Source organism: Bombina bombina, chromosome 9 (genome assembly GCF_027579735.1).
Source record: "Bombina bombina isolate aBomBom1 chromosome 9, aBomBom1.pri, whole genome shotgun sequence".
Classification (NCBI taxonomy): domain Eukaryota; kingdom Metazoa; phylum Chordata; class Amphibia; order Anura; family Bombinatoridae; genus Bombina; species Bombina bombina.
In genome coordinates, this window is record NC_069507.1 from 34,279,234 (window position 1) to 34,301,547 (window position 22,314).

Here is a 22,314-nt window from a genome sequence, read left to right on the forward strand (position 1 = left end):
CTTCTCCAGCTTGCTCCTGTTTGTGTAAAGGGTCTTTTCATATGCAAAAGAAGGGGGAGGGGGGAGTGTCTTATTTGCCACTTGCAGTGGGCTTTACAACTGCCTTTTCAACAGAGCTAAACTCAACGCTTCTAAGTACGTTTTTAAATCATTTTATACTGGATTTTTATATCAGTATCTGTGCATCTTATTCTTTATAGTAGTGTCAATTACATGCAGTTATATGAAAATGAGTGTATACTGTCCCTTTAATTAGACCTCTGTTTCATTTTGAGAAACCAGCAGTTTAATGTAAGGTAAAGAAAGGACAACTGCACAAAGCACCCAAACAGGATGTTCTGACAAAATTTGTGACAGTTGGGGCTCTGCAGTTTTACTGACATTTAGTTTATGTGTTTATTAGACCTAGCATGTCAGCCCTGTACAGGAGTATGGGCAAAAAAGGAAAACCTGTTGCTGGAAACAACGTAGATAAATAATACAAAACTAAACAAGCGTTTGTTTTCTCTTTGTGCTTGTGAAAAAATAATAATGCTCTGCATCCATTTGGCTATCGCCCGTGGCGTCCTTGCACTGTACCTTGTAAATAAAAAATAAAATAGGGATGAATGAATATGTCTATAAAATATTTGTTTATATGTTTATAAAATATAGTATTTTTGTTTCAGGCTGCAATGTCTCTATAATAAATGGTTGTACAAGGGGGTAGTTAGTAGTAATATTTATTTCAAAGGAATGTGTCATTTTCATGGAAGGTAAGAAAGGTAGTTGAAGTATTCAGAGCTTGGGACAGTCTACTGGGTGCCAGGCCATGATTTCTAGTTGCCATAGTGATTTGGTGCTTGATACTTGTCAAGCGCTGCTGTAATTTACTAAAATTGTCCTCAAATACAGTGATAAATACTGAAACGCAATGCAAGCAGCTGTACGGATAATAGTAGTAAAAACAATAAGCATAATAATTAGAGCTGATTAACCTCTTGAGTGCTAAACACAGCTGATAAATCCATCATAGCAAGCGATAATATTGCAAGTATTGGTCATTTCTTTTTGTGCTTTGTTTTAGATTCAAGACTTTGCCATTCATGATTTATCAATGCAAAAAAATAGTAATGGCTCCGCAGAAGAAAAGCATCATAAGGACCCAGCAAATAGCGGCAACATGGGGCGACCAATCCTCTTCCACTGGAAGTCTGGCAAGGTGCTTTGTATCGTACTTGTAAAAATCTTAAAGGGACAGTTTACTCAAAAATGTTCTCCCTTTTAATTTGTTCCCAATAATTCACTTTTACCTGCTGGAGTGTATTAAATTGTTTACAAGTATTTCCATTACCCTTATATTGGCATTTTAAATAGTTTATTTAGCCTGTGGTTTTTGGCCTCAAGACCAAGCTGTGTAAACACAGCCAGTAGAAGAAATTACACTCCCAGTGGGGTATAAAAGAGATAAGGTAATAAAATGTTAATTTTCCATTGTTCACACCAAGTACTGGTAATTGCTTTATGTACAGATATAAGATAAATAAACATGTATATGTACACAATGTGATAAAGTAATGAGATCTGATTATACCTACAAGCTCAACCCATTTTATTAGGTTGTGGCTTCAAAACACAAAATCAGCTAGTTCATATACACAAATAATCAAATCTCATACATTTTATACTCTTCAGCTGGTAAAAAAGTAATTGGAAACACATTAAGGGAAAAACAATTTTATAGTATACTGTCCCTTTAACGTAAGATAACATTTCTGTCCCTTCTATCATGTATTTAAAAAGTGTATGTTTTAAATATTGTAAAGGATGTTGATTGACAAATAGCTGGCTGATGTTTAGAAAACTTACATTTATGTTGCAGCATAAAACACCACACTTCAAAATAAAAAAAGGCTTTTATTTTAGCCAAGTATCAGAACATGCAATGGGTTATATATTTTATGCATTATTATTATTATTATCTTTTATTTGGATAGTACCGCAAATAATACATATTTTATTCAATGTATTTAACATTACAGTAGACGTGAACACGGAAAAAATCATTTTGGATCGTTTCAGATTAATTCGGATTCAAATAAATTCTGATGTATTTGTTTCGGATTCAGTTCGTAAATTCGGAAGTTCGGTATGTGTTATGTTGATTCAGATGGTTCCAAGTTACACAAACGGAATTATTTCACTGTTCTATCTCACTAAATCTCACTAAATTTATTTTTTATACTGAATTGTGATTAGTCCATGGCCATTTGAATGTAACGAATAAATCCAAACTAATTTGGATTTATTCATTATAAATGCATTCGGATTAGTTTAGTTTAATTGCTAGGGTAATTCGGAAATTCGAATCTCTGAATTTGGCAAATTCGTCCGAATTTTGATTCAGAACAAAACGCACATGTCTACATTACAGATACAAAAGTGAATGCTATGAAGTTTTTCCATTATATAATGCATAAAGGTATGGTGTAATAAATGCATAATCTGTGGAGCAAGAATATACAATTCCTTCCAATTGAACCATGGAGCCTTTATTGATATGTTCCTTATGGGGCTCAAGACGTTTTTAAAGTTCGGCGAGAATCACCAATTGGAATACTGCTCTCATACTATAACAATTTAGTTTCCAGAAGTAAACCCATAAATTGAATACAAATGCAGTTATTAAATACTACACTAACTACAATTAGGAGCTACTATGTCAACAATATATTTAACCCCTTAGTGACCAGAGCACTTTTCCATTTTCTGTCCGTTTGGGACCAAGGCTATTTTTACATTTTTGCGGTGTTTGTGTTTAGCTGTAATTTTCTTCTTACTCATTTACTGTACCCACACATATTATATACCGTTTTTCTCGCCATTAAATGGACTTTCTAAAGATACCATTATTTTCATCATATCTTATAATTTACTATAAAAAAAATGATAAAATATGAGGAAAAATGGAAAAAAACACACTTTTTCTAACTTTGACCCCCAAAATCTGTTACATATCTAAAACCACCAAAAAACACCCATGCTAAATAGTTTCTAAATTTTGTCCTGAGTTTAGAAATACCCAATGTTTACATGTTCTTTGCTTTTTTTGCAAGTTATAGGGCCATAAATACAAGTAGCACTTTGCTATTTCCAAACCATTTTTTTCCAAAATAGCGCTAGTTACATTAGAACACTGATATCTTTCAGGAATCCCTGAATATCCCTTGACATGTATATATTTTTTTTTAGTAGACATCCCAAAGTATTGATCTAGGCCAATTTTGGTACATTTCATACCACCATTTCACCGCCAAATGCGATCAAATACAAAAAATTGTTCACTTTTTCACAAATTTTTTTCACAAACTTTAGGTTTCTCACTGAAATCATTTACAAACAGCTTGTGCAATTATGGCATAAATGGTTGTAAATTCTTCTCTGGGATCCCCTTTGTTCAGAAATAGCACACATATATGGCTTTGGCGTTGCTTTTTGGTAATTAGAAGGCCGCTAAATGCCACTGCGCACCACAAGTGTATCATGCCCAGCAGTTAAGGGGTTAATTAGGGAGCTTTTAGGGAGCTTGTAGGGTTAATTTTAGCTTTAGTGTAGTGTAGTAGACAACCCCAAGTATTGATCTAGGCACATTTTGGTATATTTCATGCCACCATTTCACCGCCAAATGCGATCAAATTAAAAAAAACGTAAAATTTTTCACAATTTTAGGTTTCTCACTGAAATCATTTACAAACAGCTTGTGCAATTATGGCACAAATGGTTGTAAATGCTTGTCTGGGATCCCATTTGTTCAGAAATAGCAGACATATATGACTTTGGCGTTGCTTTCTGGTAATTAGAAGGCCACTAAATCCTGTTGCGCCTCACACGTGTATTATGGCTAGCAGTGAAAGGGTTAATTAGGGAGTTTGTAGTGAGCTTGCAGGGATAATTTTAGCTTTAGTGTAGAGATCAGCCTCCCATCTGACACATCCCACCCCCTGATCCCTCCCAAACAGCTCCCTTCCCTCCCCCACCCCACAATTGTCCCCGCCATCTTAAGTACTGGCAGAAAGTCTGCCAGTACTAAAATAAAAGGGTTTTAAAAAAAAAATGAATTTTATTTAGCATATTTACATATGCTACTGTGTAGGATCCCCCCTTAGCCCCCAACCTCCCTGATCCCCCCCAAAACCGCTCTCTAACCCTCCCCTCTGCCTTATTGGGGGCCATCTTGGGTACTGGCAGCTGTCTGCCAGTACCCAGTTTACAATAAAAAGTGCTTTTTTTTTTGTTTTTTTGTTTTTTTCTGTAGTGTAGCTTCCCCCCCCCCCCCCCCACAGACAAACCCCCACCACCTTGCTGATTGTTTCAATTTTATTTTTTAATATATTTTTTATTTCCCCATTTTCTGCAGTGTAGCGGTTCCCACCCGCTCCCTCCCCGTGCACGCGCCCGCCCCCACCCTCCCGTGCACGCGCGCGCGCCTGTGCGCGCCCCCAGCCACCCCCGCCCACGATCCCGCCCCCCTTCACATCCACATGGCCATCGATGGCCGCCACCCGCCTCCCGGTCCGGCTCCCACCCACCAACGCAGGTAGCCACCGATCTCCGGTGCAGAGAGGGCCACAGAGTGGCTCTCTCTGCACCGGATGACTTAAAAAGGTTATTGCAGGATTCCTCCATATCGAGGCATCACTGCAATAACCGGAAAGCATCTGGAAGCGAGCAGGATCGCTTCCAGCTGCTTTCCACACTGAGGACGTGCAGGGTACGTTCTCAGGCATTAACTGCCTTTTTTCTGAGGACGTACCCTGCACGTCCTCAGTCGTTAAGGGGTTAAAGCAAAGAAGATCTAAGGTAGGGGAAAAAGTGAAAGAAGAGCAGAGCAAGAAAAAAGGGAGAGGCTGGGTGGGTGGATAAGAATAGCCAATCCTAAAGTTCACCCAACTTCGGGTCTCACTTACGTTGATGGGACCCTACTAGAGTATTACAATAAAATGTAATGTCTTGGTAGACCGGTAATTTCTCTTTCCTATAGTAAGTGTATTCCTCCGTCTAGAGAAGGTCTTTGGTATTTTCAATCCATTATGTAATAGATGGAGTTTGGAGTGATTTCCATTTTAGCGCGATCAGTGATCAATTTGTTGAAGAATTCATCTGATCTTTATTTGTTTATAATTTAATAAAGCGATTATTGGAGTTAGAGTAAAGGATTCTCCTAGAATATTCTTAAATACATATTAAAAGTTTTTCCAGGAATAGAAGTCTTTAGTTAATTTAGAAGGAAGTCGAAGATTGGGCTCTCAATGTTTCACAGCAGACAGTCCAAACAAGCAGCAGCACTTTATGTCAAAGCAGCAGGCAAGGTCAAAGAAAAAACCCAGGGGGCAAAACCAGTGATCAGTCCAGCTAAGTGTAAAAGTAAGGGGAGGTCAAGCAAAAAGGCAGCCCATGAAATAAGCCAGTGACCAGGCATCAGTGTAAAAGGGTCAGACGGCGTTGTAAAGGGAAACCAGAGGTCAGTGGGTAAAACTAGACAGGTAGCAGGTAGGGAGTGAAGAAGAATCAGGAACAATATTAAGGGTAACTGGGAGCTGGAGAAACTAAAGAACTGTCACTAGAACAGACTAAAGGTCTTCATGGGAATTTATAGGACTATTTGTGAAGTCAGTACGACGTAAACTTGTGCTTTCTAATAGGGAGTGTGCTTTTAGCGCAAGGGCTAACCCAGCAATAAAGTTTATAAACAGTAGCACTGCCACAAAGTTCTCAGATGCTGACGTTAGTGCACCTGAGGACTGACTGCTTATTAGCATTAATGCCAACGGTAAGACAATGGGTAGCGCTGACACAAATATTGACTATTGAGAAAGTTTTATATTGGATAATATCTTATTAAAATGTTTCAGCATTTTGTATTAATTTATTATTAGTTTAATGTAGTAGGTAATAGTTTCACTTTTATTTGTTAACAACATCTACTCAAAGCCCATAGTATTATGATAAAGCTTGTTCACGTGTTATTTCTAGTATCTATTAGTTTTTGTGTAAAACTGACTCTTTTCTCACCCAGGTTTTGGGGATGTACAGTGCTGGAGAAGACAACAGCCGGATACTGGATATTAAGAGAGGACTTATTAGTCTCTTCCAATTTCAACCTCTTTATGGGATTTATACTGAGGTTGGTTACAATTACTTATATAACTGAACAAATTATGTGATCACATGACAATTTCCCATAATCCCTTTTGACCCTTACATTTAACTCTATCACAAGTTTCATCCTACTTAAAGGGACAGTAAACACCTTGTAATTACAAAACATTTCTGTTGTGCTGCTTAAGAACAACATATCAGCCAAGTCTTAACATTTTTAAAACAAATTAACATCCCTTTTGCCTGCATCTACAATATTGTGTACAGTTCTGGAGACCATATCTCCAAAAGGATATAAGTAAACTAGAAACTGCCCAAAGGAGGACAGGAGGACTACTAAAATGGCACATGGTCTAAAATAGAAAACTTACAAAGAAAGACTGTTATCTAAACATGTATAGTTATCGGCTAAAATGACATATGTAGCAGGGTTAGCCTTGAGTACCCAGCAGGGTGCTTTTCCAGTTCTGATAATCACAATTTTCAGAGCTAAATTAAATTAAAAGGGGGCAAAATAAATAATATAAATGTATTGCAAAGATATTTCATTACAAATAACTAAACATTTTATACAAAAATCTCAAGGTGTTTACTGTCCCTTTCAAGTGACATACAAGTCAAAATCAAACTTTTTAGATTCAAGCTTTACAGAGAAAATGCAAAATGACTTGTGTTGTTAAAGGGACTTTCCGATAAAAATGTACATACACATAGATGAATTACATCTTTGAAAAGATACATATTTGCAATATACATGCATTGGTAAAAGTTATCACATATTTCTATGCACGTGCATGTGAAGCATAGCTAGATAGTCTCAGTACACCAGCATTTTAAATACTGCAGCGGCTTAGAGCAGCAGTGGGGCTTTTATCATGTCAGCAATTAACAAATTGAGTCACTACCAGATGGTACTGCACCTTAAGCTCTCTGAGCAAGTGTGATGTTTAAAATGCTGGTGCACGGTGCATACTTAAATACACTTTTGAAACATCATCATTTTATTAGAAGCATATTTGCTAATAAATGTATATTGCAAAATGCTTCTATTCAAAAGTGAAATACATCTATGTGGATTCTAATTTTGGCTGAAGCGTCCCTTGAACTTTGTCATGGAAAAGAGCTAAGTTTTCTCAAAGGAGACCAAGATAAAGTGGTAAATTTGATAATAGAAGAAACTTGGAATAGTGTCTGTCTGTCTATATACCTATCTGTCTGTCTATTATGTGTTTATTTCTATCAGAGGATCAGATCCTGTCTTACTAAACATTATTGTAACCTACCATTATTGTGTTTTAGGAAGATGTCTCCGGTAGATGCCGAGTCACTTACGACACATCAAAAACTTCCATAAAGAAGACAAAAGATTTGCACAGCTGTACAAACTCACCATTTGGATTCACTGCTGATCACAAGGTGAGTCTTTAATTTTTTATTCTTTAAGAGACGACAAAGCTTTATCAACCTAGAAATCCCCATTGGGCACTATGTTATTCTCTGTACCTTTTTTATAACAGCTGCCAGAACCAGGGAAAACGGCTTTAAAACCTTTTGGTTTTTCCACAATTTGTGTTAAAAAAAGACTCCAAATTCTGGCCAATCACAGGCTCAATGCAATGTCATCTTATCTTCCAGCACTATTAATAATTTGCATTAAAGGGACATTAAACACTAACGGCTAGATTTAGAGTTTGGCGTTAGCCGTCAAAACCAGCGTTAGAGGCTCCTAACGCTGGTTTTGGGCTACCGCTTGTATTTAGAGTCTTGTAGGTAAGGGTCTAACGCTCACTTTGCAGCCGTGACTTTTCCATACCGCAGATCCCCCTACGCCAATTGCGTATCCTATCTTTTCAATGGTATCTTTCTAACGCTGGTATTTAGAGTCTTGGCTGAAGTGAGCGCTAGAAATCTAACGACAAAACTCCAGCCGCAGAAAAGTCAGGAGTTAAGAGCTTTATGGGCTAACGCCGGTTCATAAACCTCTTAACTACTGTGTTCTAAAGTACACTAACACCCATAAACTACCTATGCACCCCTAAACCGAGGTCCCCCCACATCGCCGCCACTCTAATACATTTTTTTAACCCCTAATCTGCCGACCGCACAACACCGCCACCTACGTTATCCCTATGTACCCCTAATCTGCTGCCCCTAACACCGCCGACCCCTATATTATATTTATTAACCCCCTAATCTGCCGCCACCAACGTCGCTGCTACCTTACCTACAATTATTAACCCCTAATCTGCCGACCGGACCTCACTGCTACTATAATAAAGTTATTAACCCCTAATCCGCCTCACTCCCGCCTCAATAACCCTATAATAAATAGTATTAACCCCTAATCTGCCCTCCCTAACATCGCCGACACCTAACTTCAAGTATTAACCCCTAATCTGCCGACCGGACCTCACCGCTACTATAATAAATGTATTAACCCCTAAAGCTAAGTCTAACCCTAACCCTAACACCCCCCTAAATTAAATATAATTTAAATCTAACAAAATAAATTAACTCTTATTAAATAAATTATTCCTATTTAAAGCTAAATACTTACCTGTAAAATAAACCCTAATATAGCTACAATATAAATTATAATTATATTGTAGCTATTTTAGGATTTATATTTATTTTACAGGCAACTTTGTATTTATTTTAACCAGGTTAAATAGCTATTAAATAGTTAATAACTATTTAATAGCTACCTAGTTAAAATAATTACAAAATTACCGTAAAATAAATCCTAACCTAAGTTACAATTAAACCTAACACTACACTATCAATAAATTAATTAAATAAAATACCTACAAATAAATACAATTAAATAAACTAACTAAAGTACAAAAAATAAAAAAAGCTAAAAATTAATTACAAACATAATAAAAATATTACAACAATTTTAAGCTAATTACACCTACTCTAAGCCCCCTAATAAAATAACAAAGCCCCCCCAAAATAAAAAAATGCCCTACCCTATTCTAAAATTAAAATAGAAAAGCTCTTTTAACTTACCAGCCCTTAAAAGGGCCTTTTGCGGGGCATGCCCCAAAGAATTCAGCTCTTTTGCCTGTAAAAATAAACACAATACCCCCCCAACATTACAACCCACCACCCACATACCCCTAATCTAACCCAAACCCCCCTTAAATGAACCTAACACTAAGCCCCTGAAGATCTTCCTACCTTCCTACCTTATCTTCACCACACCGGGTATCTTCATCCAAGCCCAAGCGGGGGCTGGAGATCCATCATCCGGCTGAAGTCTTCTATCAAGCGGCAAGAAAAAGTCCAGAAGAGGCTCCAAAGACTTCATCCTATCCGGGCAGAAGAGGAGATCCGGACCGGCAACCATCTTCATCCAAGCGGCATCTTCTATCTTCATCCGATGACGAGCGGCTCCATCTTGAAGACCTCCGGCGCGGATCCATCCTCTTCTTCCGACGTCCTTAGTCCGAATGAAGGTTCCTTTAAATGACGTCATCCAAGATGGCGTCCCTCGAATTCCGATTGGCTGATAGGATTCTATCAGCCAATCGGAATTAAGGTAGGGAAAATCTGATTGGCTGATTGAATAAGCCAATCAGATTGAGCTCGCATTCTATTGGCTGTTCCGATCAGCCAATAGAATGCAAGCTCAATCTGATTGGCTGATTGGATCAGCCAATCGGATTGAACTTGAATCTGATTGGCTGATTCCATCAGCCAATCAGATTTTTCCTACCTTTATTCCGATTGGCTGATAGAATCCTATCAGCCAATCGGAATTCGAGGGACGCCATCTTGGATGACGTCATTTAAAGGAACCTTCATTCGGACTTAGGACGTCGGAAGAAGAGGATGGATCCGCGCCGGAGGTCTTCAAGATGGAGCCGCTCGTCATCGGATGAAGATAGAAGATGCCGCTTGGATGAAGATGGTTGCCGGTCCGGATCTCCTCTTCTGCCCGGATAGGATGAAGACTTTGGAGCCTCTTCTGGACTTCTTCTTGCCGCTTGATAGAAGACTTCAGCCGGATGATGGATCTCCAGCCCCCGCTTGGGCATGGATGAAGATTTCGGAGCCTGGACAGATCGCTGATACCCGGTGTGGTGAAGATAAGGTAGGAAGATCTTCAGGGGCTTAGTGTTAGGTTAAGTTAAGGGGGGTTTGGGTTAGATTAGGGGTATGTGGGTGGTGGGTTGTAATGTTGGGGGGGGTATTGTTTTTTTTTTTTTACAGGCAAAAGAGCTGAATTATTTGGGGCATGCCCCGCAAAAGGCCCTTTTAAGGGCTGGTAAGGTAAAAGTGCTTTTCTATTTGTATTTTAGAATAGGGTAGGGCATTTTTTTTTATTTTGGGGGGCTTTGTTATTTTATTAGGGGGCTTAGAGTAGGTGTAATTAGCTTAAAATTGTTGTAATATTTTTATTATGTTTGTAATTAATTTTTTTATTTTTTGTAACTTAGCTTTTTTTATTTTTTGTAGGTATTTTATTTAATTAATTTATTGATAGTGTAGTGTTAGGTTTAATTGTAACTTAGGTTAGGATTTATTTTACAGGTAATTTTGTAATTATTTTAACTAGGTAGCTATTAAATAGTTATTAACTATTTAATAGCTATTGTACCTGGTTAAAATAATTACAAAGTTGCCTGTAAAATAAATATTATTCCTAAAATAGCTACAATATTAGGGTTTATTTTACAGGTAAGTATTTAGCTTTAAATAGGAATAATTTATTTAATAAGAGTTAATTTATTTAGTTAGATTTAAATTATATTTAACTTAGGGGGGTGTTAGTGTTAGGGTTAGACTTAGCTTTAGGGGTTAATACATTTATTATAGTAGCGGTGAGGTCCGGTCGGCAGATTAAGGGTTAATACTTGAAGTTAGGTGTCAGCGATGTTAGGGAGGGCAGATTAGGGGTTAATACTATTTATTATAGGGTTAGTGAGGCGGATTAGGGGTTAATAACTTTATTATAGTAGCGGTGAGGTCCGGTCGGCAGATTAGGGGTTAATTATTGTAGGTAGCTCGCGGCGACGTTGTGGGGGGCAGATTAGGGGTTAATAAATATAATATAGGGGTCGGCAGTGTTAGGGGCAGCAGATTAGGGGTACATAGGTATAATGTAGGTTGCGGCGGTGTACGGAGCGGCAGATTAGGGGTTAAAAAAAATATGCAGGGGTCAGCGATAGCGGGGGCGGCAGATTAGGGGTTAATAAGTGTAAGGTTAGGGGTGTTTAGACTCGGGGTACATGTTAGGGTGTTAGGTGCAGACGTAGGAAGTGTTTCCCCATAGGAAACAATGGGGCTGCGTTAGGAGCTGAACGCTGCTTTTTTGCAGGTGTTAGGTTTTTTTTCAGCTCAAACTGCCCCATTGTTTCCTATGGGGGGAATCGTGCACGAGCACGTTTTTTAAGCTGGCCGCGTCCGTAAGCACCTCTGGTATTGAGAGTTGCAGTGGCGGTAAATATGCTATACGCTCCCTTTTTGGAGCCTAACGCAGCCCTTCTGTGAACTCTAAATACCAGCGGTATTTAAAAGGTGTGGGGGGAAAAAAGCCAGCGTTAGCTACGCGGGTCGTTACCGACAAAACTCTAAATCTAGCCGTTAATGAATGCTATATAGAATGATGCATTCAAAGAAAAGATTAGGCTTAGAATAAGATGTTAACATATTTTTTAAAGTTGTATTAGTTGTTTAAATAGTGACACAATAATTGTAAAAGTTTTAGTGTTTCACAAAACAATGGGAGCTGCCATGTTGTAACTTAGGTTTTTTCTCTCTGCTGTGGCCAATTAGGGACAGGTATAAATAGGTCACTAGAGTGTGCAGCCAATAACTGTGTGGAATATTTCAGTGTTCTGCACTTCTGTTTCTAACAGGAACTGAAATGCTCACAATTTCAGAATGGAATTACAGGAAAAGGGGACAAAATAAATAATTTAGGTATATTGTATATACAATTTATCATTTCATATTACCATCTCAAAGTATTTAATCTCCCTTTTAAAGATAAAAAAGTAAAGCAAATGTGGAAACTTTAGCAAAGAAAACCAAGGAACCATAAATAAAATGTGCCATTATTCAATTGCCATTGACCTAACATCTTTTTTTCCACTTACCCCATTTTTTTCAGTTCCCTCTTATTTATCTCCTTTTTCCATTTATGCCTTTTCTAATACCCCTTTCACCCTCTCTTTCACTCAACTTTTGTACAACACAAATGTTCTTCCAACTATCTATTTCCCTGTTTGATATTAAAGGGACAGTCTTGTCAAAATTAAACTTTCAGGATTCAGATGTAATTTTAAACAACTTTCCAACTTTTATAATCAAATTTGCTTTGTTCTGATGGTATTCTTAGTTGAAAGCTAAGAAGCTAAAGGCCTCATCTTATCTAAATCAATTTGAGAGTTTTTCACAGCTAGAGGGTGTTAGTTCATGTGTCCCCATATAGATAACACTGTGCTCACGTCCGTGGAGTTATTTATGAGTAAGCACTGATTGGCTAAAATGCAAGTCTATCAAAAGCACTGAGTAAGGGGGCTGTCTGCAGAGGCTTAGATACAAGGTAATCAGAGGTAAAAAGTGTATTACTATAACCGTGTTGGTTGTGCAAAACTGGGGAATGGGTAATAAAGGGATTATCTATCTTTTTAGACAATAAGAATTTGCAAGTAGGCTGTCCCTTTAATGGGAAACATATCTTTATTGTTAGGTCAGTTTAAATGGACAGTCAAGTCCAAAATAAACTTTCATGATTCAAATAGGGCATATCCTTTTAAACAACTATCCAATTTACTTTGCTTTGTTCTCTTGGTATTCTTCTTTGAAAGCTATGGGTAATAAGAAATGGGTAATAAATGGATTATCTATCATTTTAAACATTAAAAATTTAAGGAGTAGACTGTCCCTTTAAATATATATATATATATCACTTTGGTTCTCTGTATTTCCTTTCTTATCACAAGTCTCTTCCTCCTTTCCCTCTCCCATCTAATTTTTTCTTGTTTTCAGTTTATCTCACTATAACTATTTTATCTTTTGGGTATTTCTCAATACTGACCCCTTAGCTCTAGTTGATGGTGCATATGACCATTTGTGTATTCTAACTGAGTCTCAAATATTTGCTGAACATTTAATTTAAAATGAGTTAGCTTTCCCTTTTATCTATTGTTATAATATTGAAGATTACATACAAATATTTAAATATAAACATTCAGATACTGATTCTCTTATTTTTATTTGTAATCTTATGGGAATCAATATTAAACTTTATCATTTGAGTGGTGACCTCAATCACCATCCCTAAAAACAATATTATTATTGGTTATTTGTAGAGCACCAACAGATTCCGCAGCGCTGTAAACATAGGCGGAATACACGGAAACATTTATAGGGATCAGACGGGTAATGTTTTACTTAATTAAAGGGAGAGTAAACACATTGAGATTATAGTATAATGTGTTAGTTTTGTGTAGTTAAACAACTTTGCAATATCCTTTCATTAATTAGTTACCCCTTTTTTATGTAACTCTGCTACATATATTTTTCTAATTGGCTTTAAAAGGACAGTAAAGTCAAAATGAAATTCAAATAAAACATTCAGTTTTAAACCACTTTCCAATATAGTTATTTTATTAATTTTGCTTAGTTCTCTTGGTATTTTATGATAAAGATTTATTCTAGGTGAGCTCAGGAGCGTGCACGTGTGCTTAGTCATCTGGCAGCAGTGTTGGCAGCAATGTTTATAGCATTGTTATACATTATTGTATTGCAAACTCTGCTGCCATAGAGGGTCTGTAGCATTCTATGGTAGAAGTTTTTGTGTGTATAACATTACTCTTTAACAAAGGATACCGAGAGGAATAAGCAGAATTGATGATAGAAGTAAACTGTAAAGTTGTTTTAAATTTTTTGGCCTATCCAGTTGATTTAAGTTTACTTTTGACTTTGCTGTCCCTTTAAGTGCTAATAACTGCAAAACAATGTATTATTTATTGACAACAAGACTGTGGTTGCCTTGTTGTCTGTAGACCCAGACCAAATAAGGCAAATGGTGAGTGGAGTTTGTTTTTTAAAAACAGCTGCTGCAAACAAGGTGTTAATTGATTTTAAAAATGTTTAGACTTAACTGGCATATTGTTCTATAGCAAAAGACCAGAAATATATTGTAATGATAAGGTGTTTACCGCCCCTTTTAAAGGGACATGAAACCCAAACATTGTCTTTCATGATACAGATATAGCATGCGATTTTAAATAACTTTACTATACTTCTATTATCTAATTTGCTTCATTCCTTTGGTATCCTTTGTTGAAGGAACAGCAATGAACTAGTGGGAGCTAGCTGAAAGCCAATGACAAGAGACATGTATAGGCAGCCACCAATCAGCAGCATCTGTGCCTACCTAGGTATACTTTTTAACAAATGATACAAAGGAAACAAAAAAAATTAGATAATAGAAATACAGTACGTTGATTTTTTTTTTTAAATTGAATGTTCTATCTGAATCGTGAAATACAAAAAAAATTTTTTTTTGTCCCTTTAAGTCGAGTAATGTATGAGATAAAACCAGAAGATTATGTTTCCTACACTCGGATTCTCTGATTTACAGTGACTTCATTTTTTGTTCTTCCTGAGGTTTTTTTATGTTTGCTATGTACAATACGTAAACTGTGTGAAAACCCCCCAAAAGAAACTGCAAAAATGTAAAGCTTCTGCTCTGTATTGGCAAACTAAAGTAAAATGCAAGTTATAGGTCACAAAAAGCCGCTGATCTGTAAATGCACGCGGCTTGTGTCATACGGAAGAACAATACACGTGCGGCAAGATGGCAGCGTCCAATATAAAGAGGCAGTGCTTTACCAACCAGCACCTTTAATGGGTTAAAATAAGCAGCAGGTATAGGAAGACAATTACTGATGTCTGTTTTCTGCTCAGAGGTATTGAGGGCCACATGTGGCTCTTGGGCCGTACTTTGGACAGTAGAGTTGCCAGATGTCCATTATCCAACCTGACAGGCTGCCCAGTGACATCTATAAAAAAACACTGGACAGCTGAAATGTCCATTTTTTTTCTTAAGTCCCCTGAGTGGCAGCTAACCTTTCTAAGGCATCCTATATCTCTGTCTATTACAAAAAAAAGTATCAAAAAGAAACTACAATGTGCAGTGCATAGTGAAGGGTTATTTATTACTGGCGATCAATGGGAGTAAAAAAAGTCACTGTCATATTATACTGATAGTCATGGGGGTTAAAACACTTCTATGTTATTGATAAGCGCTGGGTTAAAATCTCTGCTATGTGCTTGTTACTTGCAACCATGGGGGTGTTACTGGCAGTAAAAAAAGTTGATAAAATCACTGCTTATTGGTAGAACACAGGAAGCGGGGCCGGCTCAACCATGGGACCAAGTGGGTCCAATGGACCCAGGCAGCACCTGAAAAAGGGCAGCACTTCAGTGACTGATTCAGTCACTGTCAGACCCAGACCACTCTTGTCCTCTGGCTCCATGGGGGAAGTCGCAGGCTCTCAGCATCAAACCGGTCAGGGGTGACATTCAAGTGGGGGGGGGGGGGGCAAGTTCATCTCTTCCCTAACTTCCTGCATGCCACATTTATTCATAAGCATTGGTTGCATGCAGGTAGATAGGCTTAGTAAGGTCAGAGGCCAGGCTAGTAGGTTGATATGTTAAAAAATAATGTTACTACGCATTCTTGGAGCCAGGCAGCACAGTATCTTAAGCCGACCCTGAGAGGAAGGGTACAATCACTGCTTACTTTATTACTGGCACCTAAAACAATAAAATCACTTCTCAGTTGTGAAAAGTATGTCAGAGTATGGTGTGACCCCTACCAAATAACCAGCTCTGGTCACCTGCAGGTCATCCAATATTTTTGTGGAGGACAGCAGCAAAAAATGTGACTTTAATAGCCCTTTAAGAAAATCTGCCTGTGACCTTACACAGTAAATCTTGGGAATGAGAAAACATTTATAACATTTACAGTGTCTGAAGAAATACTTAGTTGAAGAGAGATATCTCAGAAAGGGTTAATGTTGCAGACGCTGTTCATTTCTGTGTGCGCTCATGTTGGTGGTCTGATTCCAATTCTCGTATCGCAGCTCACCTTTGGAACGTTTCATGGTCTCGTCAGCAGGGTCAGGGCAAGCTGACAGGTGAAGTCCAGTATTTGCGTTAGCCGTTTCATATTCTAGGCCGACATCCAAGCAGCTTGATATTGGCACAAATTCTGCACTATTATCAGTATTACAGTTTTTTGGTCTCATATTAAGTCATCTGCTCTCTGAGATAATTTTTCACATTGTAACTTAAATAAGCTGAGTGTTCCAGAAATCTCAGAGCAAAAAATGTATTCACAAAACCCCCCAAATGTTTAGATTGGTCATTTTGTGCTGAACTTTTTTAGATTTGTAAGAAATTATTATAAATACGAGAGGGGTTATAGGGATTACCTAGCACTGATTTAAATCAGGTTTTCATATTTAGAATAATAACTTTTCAGATTATTTTTCTGTGATATAAAACCATTACTGAGTTGGTTATATATCATTAGCTATGCATAGGTAGAGCATTGAAATGAATTAAATTATTAGGAGGGGAACTATCTCCAATTTAATATGCTAATCATTTATATTTGATCAACTTTTCAACTGTACTTTATTGGAAGGCGAAAAATAATAATTTTCTTAATAATAACAATTTAAATAGTTTTATTTAACTCAAACAATAACATTATTAATTTGTAATGCTTGCCTGTCCCTCCTCGCACTTCAATTTTTATCAATTTCCCAATTTACTTCTCTTGTTTAATTTGCTTTGTTCTCTTGGTATCCATTGTTGAAAAGCATACATAGGTAGGCTCAGAAGCACTACTGTGAGCTAGCTGCTTGTCCCTGTCTTACACAATGTGTTCGGCTTGGCCCCAGTAGAGCATTGCTCTTCTTCAACAAAGGATACCATGTGAATGAAGCATATTTCATAATAGAAGTAAATCTGAAAAATGTATGCTCTATCTAAAACCCAAGTTTTCTTTCATGATTATGTCCCTTTAAAGTGACATTAAACACTAAATAAATGCTAGATAGAATGGTGAATTGAAAAGAAAAGATTACTCTGAGAATAACATGTAGATGTATGTTTTAAAGTTTCATTAGCTGTTTAAATATTGACAAAATAAGTGTTTAGTTTTAGTCTGTAAAGTAATGGGAGCTGCCATGTTGTAACATAGGTTACCTTCTCTGCTGTGGCCAATTAGGGACAGTTATAAATAGGTCACTAGAGTGTGCAGCCAATGGTTGTGTAGAATATAACAGTGTTCTTCTCTTCCATTTCTAACAGGAACTGAAAAGCTCACAATTTCAGAATGGAATTACAGGAAAAGGGGACTAAATAAATAATGAAAGTTTATTGCAGAATGTTTATATATATATATATATATATATATATATATATATATATATATATATATATATATATATATATATATATTTAATCATTTTATATTACCATTTCAAAGTGTTTAATGTCCCTTTAAGGTTTATCTTTAAACGCTGTATGTTTATTTTATAACATTTTTGCTGTGAAGAAGGAATGTGCTATATCTGCAGACACAAATTCACAGTTTTGAGAACTACAAAACCAATGTGTAATAATATTTCAAGATAGAAAAAATGCCCAACATAGGGCTCATTTCCATTGAGCCGTAATTTGGTTTGTTTGTGCAATGTCGCAAACAGATAAATATGCTGTTGGAAGCAATTTTGTTTATTGCCTGCTTCCGATGGTGCGTCATACATCAATATTGGTAGCTAGGGTCGGGCTACTGAAAATAATTTTGTGTCCCATAGAAAGTATTAGAAGCTGTTAAGTGATAACTTATACCAGGTTTCCAATGAAAGTGCAAATTGTTAATACACTGTCGGAGGCTGTCAATAAATTATACTCTGCTCATTTAGTTGTAAAAGCAGAAAAATTTGCTTTTTGAGATCTTTTTTTCCTTTGAAATTTTTTAAACTTGCAAAAAATGCATGTGTTTCAATGTAGAAATAAATTGTAATATTTATTGTTGTCCCATGTATAGGGATACTTGCACTTATGTTCTTATGGAAATATCAGTATGTATTTACGTATAAAAATATCTGCAAGCACATATCCACAAAATTCAAACTAGACCTATGCCTAGGGCAGCAATACATATTACATATATTAATAAAGTGGAAATTATAATTATAATAAAAATGTGTATTATAAATAAGTGTATCTTTTGTTTTTGTTTCTCTTTTGAGGTGATCACAGGTAAGGAGCACAGACGTTAAATGTACATTTTATAGTGTAAGGTCGGGTTACCATACCAATTGATTTGATTTTCAAGAAATCCGACGTCGGATGGAAGTGTTAATACAATTTTAACTTACACCTACACGAAAAGACCATGTGCAAAATATTTCAATGGAAACTTGGTACCAAAATGGAGCCGTAAACTACTTTTAGCTGTCGGCCACTTGGGTAGGTTACGGCTCCATTTTTAACGGTTCGATGCCCATCATTTTTCACAACGTACAGGAAGAGCATGACATTGTAAATTGATTAATAGAAATAATTTACAAAAAAATTTAAACATTACAGCCATGAATACACAGCATTGCTATATAATTAATATCTAGCTATAGTTCAGGATGAATAACCTTTAGATTATAATGTATCTTAAATATAAACTATCTTTAGATAGATTTTTCCTCAAAAAGCATTTTATTTAAATAAAAAAAACATCTGATCTAAATATTTCAGTGAAATATTTCATAGTAAACGTCCTTAAACTGACTAGGGAAATAACATGACTGTGTCAACACGTGCTTGATGCATGCTCCTTTTCAAGTCCTAGGACTAGCATCCTGATTGGCTGCTTAAAGTCCCTTTACAATTGGATGTGGCTACTGTGGAAAATTTGAGGAAAAATATCTTCTTTTTTTATCATATAGATGTTCAGGTGATATCGTCTACTCTGCTTTTTACAGATATGCTTCATTACTTTTATGTGCTTCAACATTTGGATAATGTGTCCCTTTAACTGTGTTTTTGAACCCTTTGTACAGATGTAAACATTTAAAATGGTACCAGAAACTTTATGGTACAAAATAAATGTGCTTTAACCGATTCAATGTGTATGACGAGAACAGTTGTTATGCAAAGTGCTGCCTGTAAGTGCATGAGGCCCCGTTCTATTTATTAATGGGAATCACTAATCGCAGCATCGGATCAGTGATTCCCCCGCACTGCAGGTAGCAAAAAAAGCTCAAAATTGGCTTAGCACTGTGGTGTAAAAAAAACTATCAGTGAAAGAGTTAAAGAGCTTATAGGAAAGTGCGCACACAAATAAAAATATAGATTCAGAATCCCAGAACCCTCCCACAAATATTTTGACAGTGATAATACAGTTCTCTGTTTCCAATGACTTTAGACAGCAGCCCCCCTCTAACCCCCATAGATGTCTAAAACTATTCCCATGTAACAAGACTGCTGTATCGCTGAATAATGTACCTACCTTTTAAAAGCACTTACATAATAATTCTGAGTAAGTTAATGTACTTCTTCTTTATTGACGTTATCTTAGCCATGACTATAAATAGCATGTAAGGTTTTATTTAATGATAATTGCACTTAGAGCACTGGCATGTATTTATTTCCTTTTTTTCTTATTTTGCTTTTACAAAAACCTTGTGTCTTTTAACAGTGTAATACAATCCCCAAGTATTTTGCAACAGTCATATCTATGTTAGCCAGCTAGTCTAGTTTACAATGGTACGGTTGTTTGAGTCTATGATTAGGGCTCCAGGAGTGCCGAAATTAATTAGATGCTCAATTGCCTGTTTTATGTGTGTGATTTTAGTTCTTTCCATGTCTTTTCAACTATTGTGTTTGAGCTATAATTTTAGTGCTCCACTTGTAATCTAGCCCTATGTGTTTATAGTAAAGTGTTTTTTTAATGCTACAGAAGTTCGTGGCTTTTTTATATTTTACTTATTAAACTTGTGAAATTGCTTTTATTTTCAGGTTTTTGGGGTATCTCAGAATTTTACCAACAAAGCAGTTATGTCACTAAATAACAGCGTTATCCAGATGGTAATTGCAGAAGAAAGCCACATGGTTTCGCTACGTGTAAAATCTCGTCTTGGGACACGCATTGCTTCCAGGTATTGCACGCTGCCAATATTCAACACGCACACAGTAGGTGCTAAAAAATAAATATGACTCACTAACATAGTGCTCAACAAACACAGGTGCCAGGGAAGCACTGGCACCTTAAAATTAGGCCATGTCACCCTGCTTTAGAGCCCCTAACACACATATAGGTGCACCCCAAAAATTTAGCTTGGTGCTGCTGGATTCTTTCTAGGCCTCATAGATTTAAAATGCAAATCCAACTTTTATTGGTTTATTATAATACTAGTCCTAAAGCCCGTTCACACGGGACATTTTTTGCAGTACAGTGGTTCCACCCCTTACTCTCTCTCTCTCCCCCTCTCTTTTGCACTCTCTCTCGCTCCACCTCTCTTTTGCTCTCTCTCTTCCCCCCTCTCTTTTGCTCTCTCTCTCTCCCCCCTCTCTTTTAAGCTCTCTCTCCCCCTCTCTCGCTCCACCTCTCTTTTGCTCTCTCTCCCCCCTCTCTTTTAAGCTCTCTCTCCCCCTCTCTTTTACGCTCTCTCTCCCTCCTTTCTTTTGTGCTCTCTCTCCCCCCTCTCTTTTGCGCTCTCTCTCCCCCTCTCTTTTGCGCTCTTTCTCTCCTGCTCTCTCTCTCCCCCTCTTTTGCGCTTTCTCTCTCCCCCTCTCTTTTGCGCTCTTTCTCTCTCCCCCTCTTTTGCGCTCTCTCTCTTTTGTGCTCTCTCCCCCTCTCTTTTGTGCTCTCTCTCCCCCTCTCTTTTGCGCTCTCTCTCTCTCCCCCTCTCTTTTGCGCTCTCTCTCTCTCCCCCTCTCTTTTGCGCTCTCTCTCTCTCTCTCCCCCTCTCTTTTGCGCTCTCTCTCTCTCTCCCTCTCTTTTGCGCTCTCTCCCCTCTCTTTTGCGCTCTCTGTCTCCCCCTCTCGTTTGTGCTCTTTCTTTCCCCCTCTCTTTTGTGCTCTCTCTTTCCCCCACTCTCTTTTGCACTCTCTCCCCCTCTCTTTTGCGCTCTCTCTCCCCCCTCTTTTGCGCTCTCTCTCCCCCCTCTTTTGCGCTCTCTCTCCCCCCTCTTTTGCGCTCTCTCTCCCCCCTCTTTTGCGCTCTCTCTCTCCCCTCTTTTGCGCTCTCTCTCCCCCTCTCTTTTGCTCTTTCTCTCCATCCCTCTCTCTTGCTCTTTCTCTCCATCCCTCTCTTTTGCTCTCTCTCCCCCCCCTCTCTCCCCCCTCTCTTTTGCTCTCTCTCTCTCCCCCCCTCTCTTTTGCTCTCTCTCTCCCCCTCTCTTTTGCTCTTCCCCCTCTATTTAGCTCTTTCCTATCTCTATCCCCCCTCTCTTTCTATTTCTTTCCCTTCTCTGTCGCGCCGGCCATGCCCACTTTCACCGCAAAGTCACAGCATGAATTGTCAGGTAAGGCCAGGTGTGTTTGTCCTTGTGCTGTCTCTACTGCGCATGACCGCTTCGGACAAACATACTTGGCCTTTTATATAATAGGATAATGTGTGTGTGTGTGTGTGTGTGTGTGTGTGTAATATGTTATATAGTCATACATATATATATAAACAAAGAAAGTTCATAGGTACATGCACTCTCACCAACACTGCAACTGCCAGGGTGCTCTTAAGGGGTATTAGATAGAGAGTAGAACAAAGCACTCACTGGACTTCAGATTTCAGCCGTGTAATAACTTTTAATGTGACGTTTCGGGACAAAAATATCCCTTTCCTCTGACAAACATACATTGCAAGTGAACAGCCCCACAGATCCCTCCCCAAACAAAACTCCAATCACTGGAGAACATGTGCACAGCTATACCAATGTGTAGGTAATGTCTACTCTATAAACTTAATTAGAGTTATCAATATTTATGACAGTGTTAGTGATGTTGTGTTAAAAATAATTATGTGTAAATAAAATCAAAAACATATGTGTATCAGTGATCCAATCCAGCAATGTCTATTAATTAATTATCTCTCTCTCTTTCTCTCTTTCTCTCTCTTTTTCTCTCTCTTTTTCTCTC

At 37.6% G+C, this 22,314-nt stretch overlaps 1 protein-coding gene across 2 annotated transcripts in view; it reads left to right on the plus strand.

Moving 5' to 3' along the window:
* Positions 1-22,314, plus strand: part of LOC128639835 (microsomal triglyceride transfer protein) — a 95,815-nt gene that overhangs the window by 14,261 nt on the left and 59,240 nt on the right. For both annotated transcript variants that reach the window (XR_008399265.1, XM_053692033.1), the window contains exons 3-6: positions 1,067-1,201; positions 6,056-6,163; positions 7,438-7,554; positions 20,197-20,336. Coding sequence is in view for 1 of the 2 variants with exons in the window: in XM_053692033.1 (XP_053548008.1) it covers positions 1,067-1,201; positions 6,056-6,163; positions 7,438-7,554; positions 20,197-20,336 (500 nt within the window). In the remaining variant the exon portion in view is untranslated. The remainder of the gene's footprint in view (positions 1-1,066; positions 1,202-6,055; positions 6,164-7,437; positions 7,555-20,196; positions 20,337-22,314) is intronic.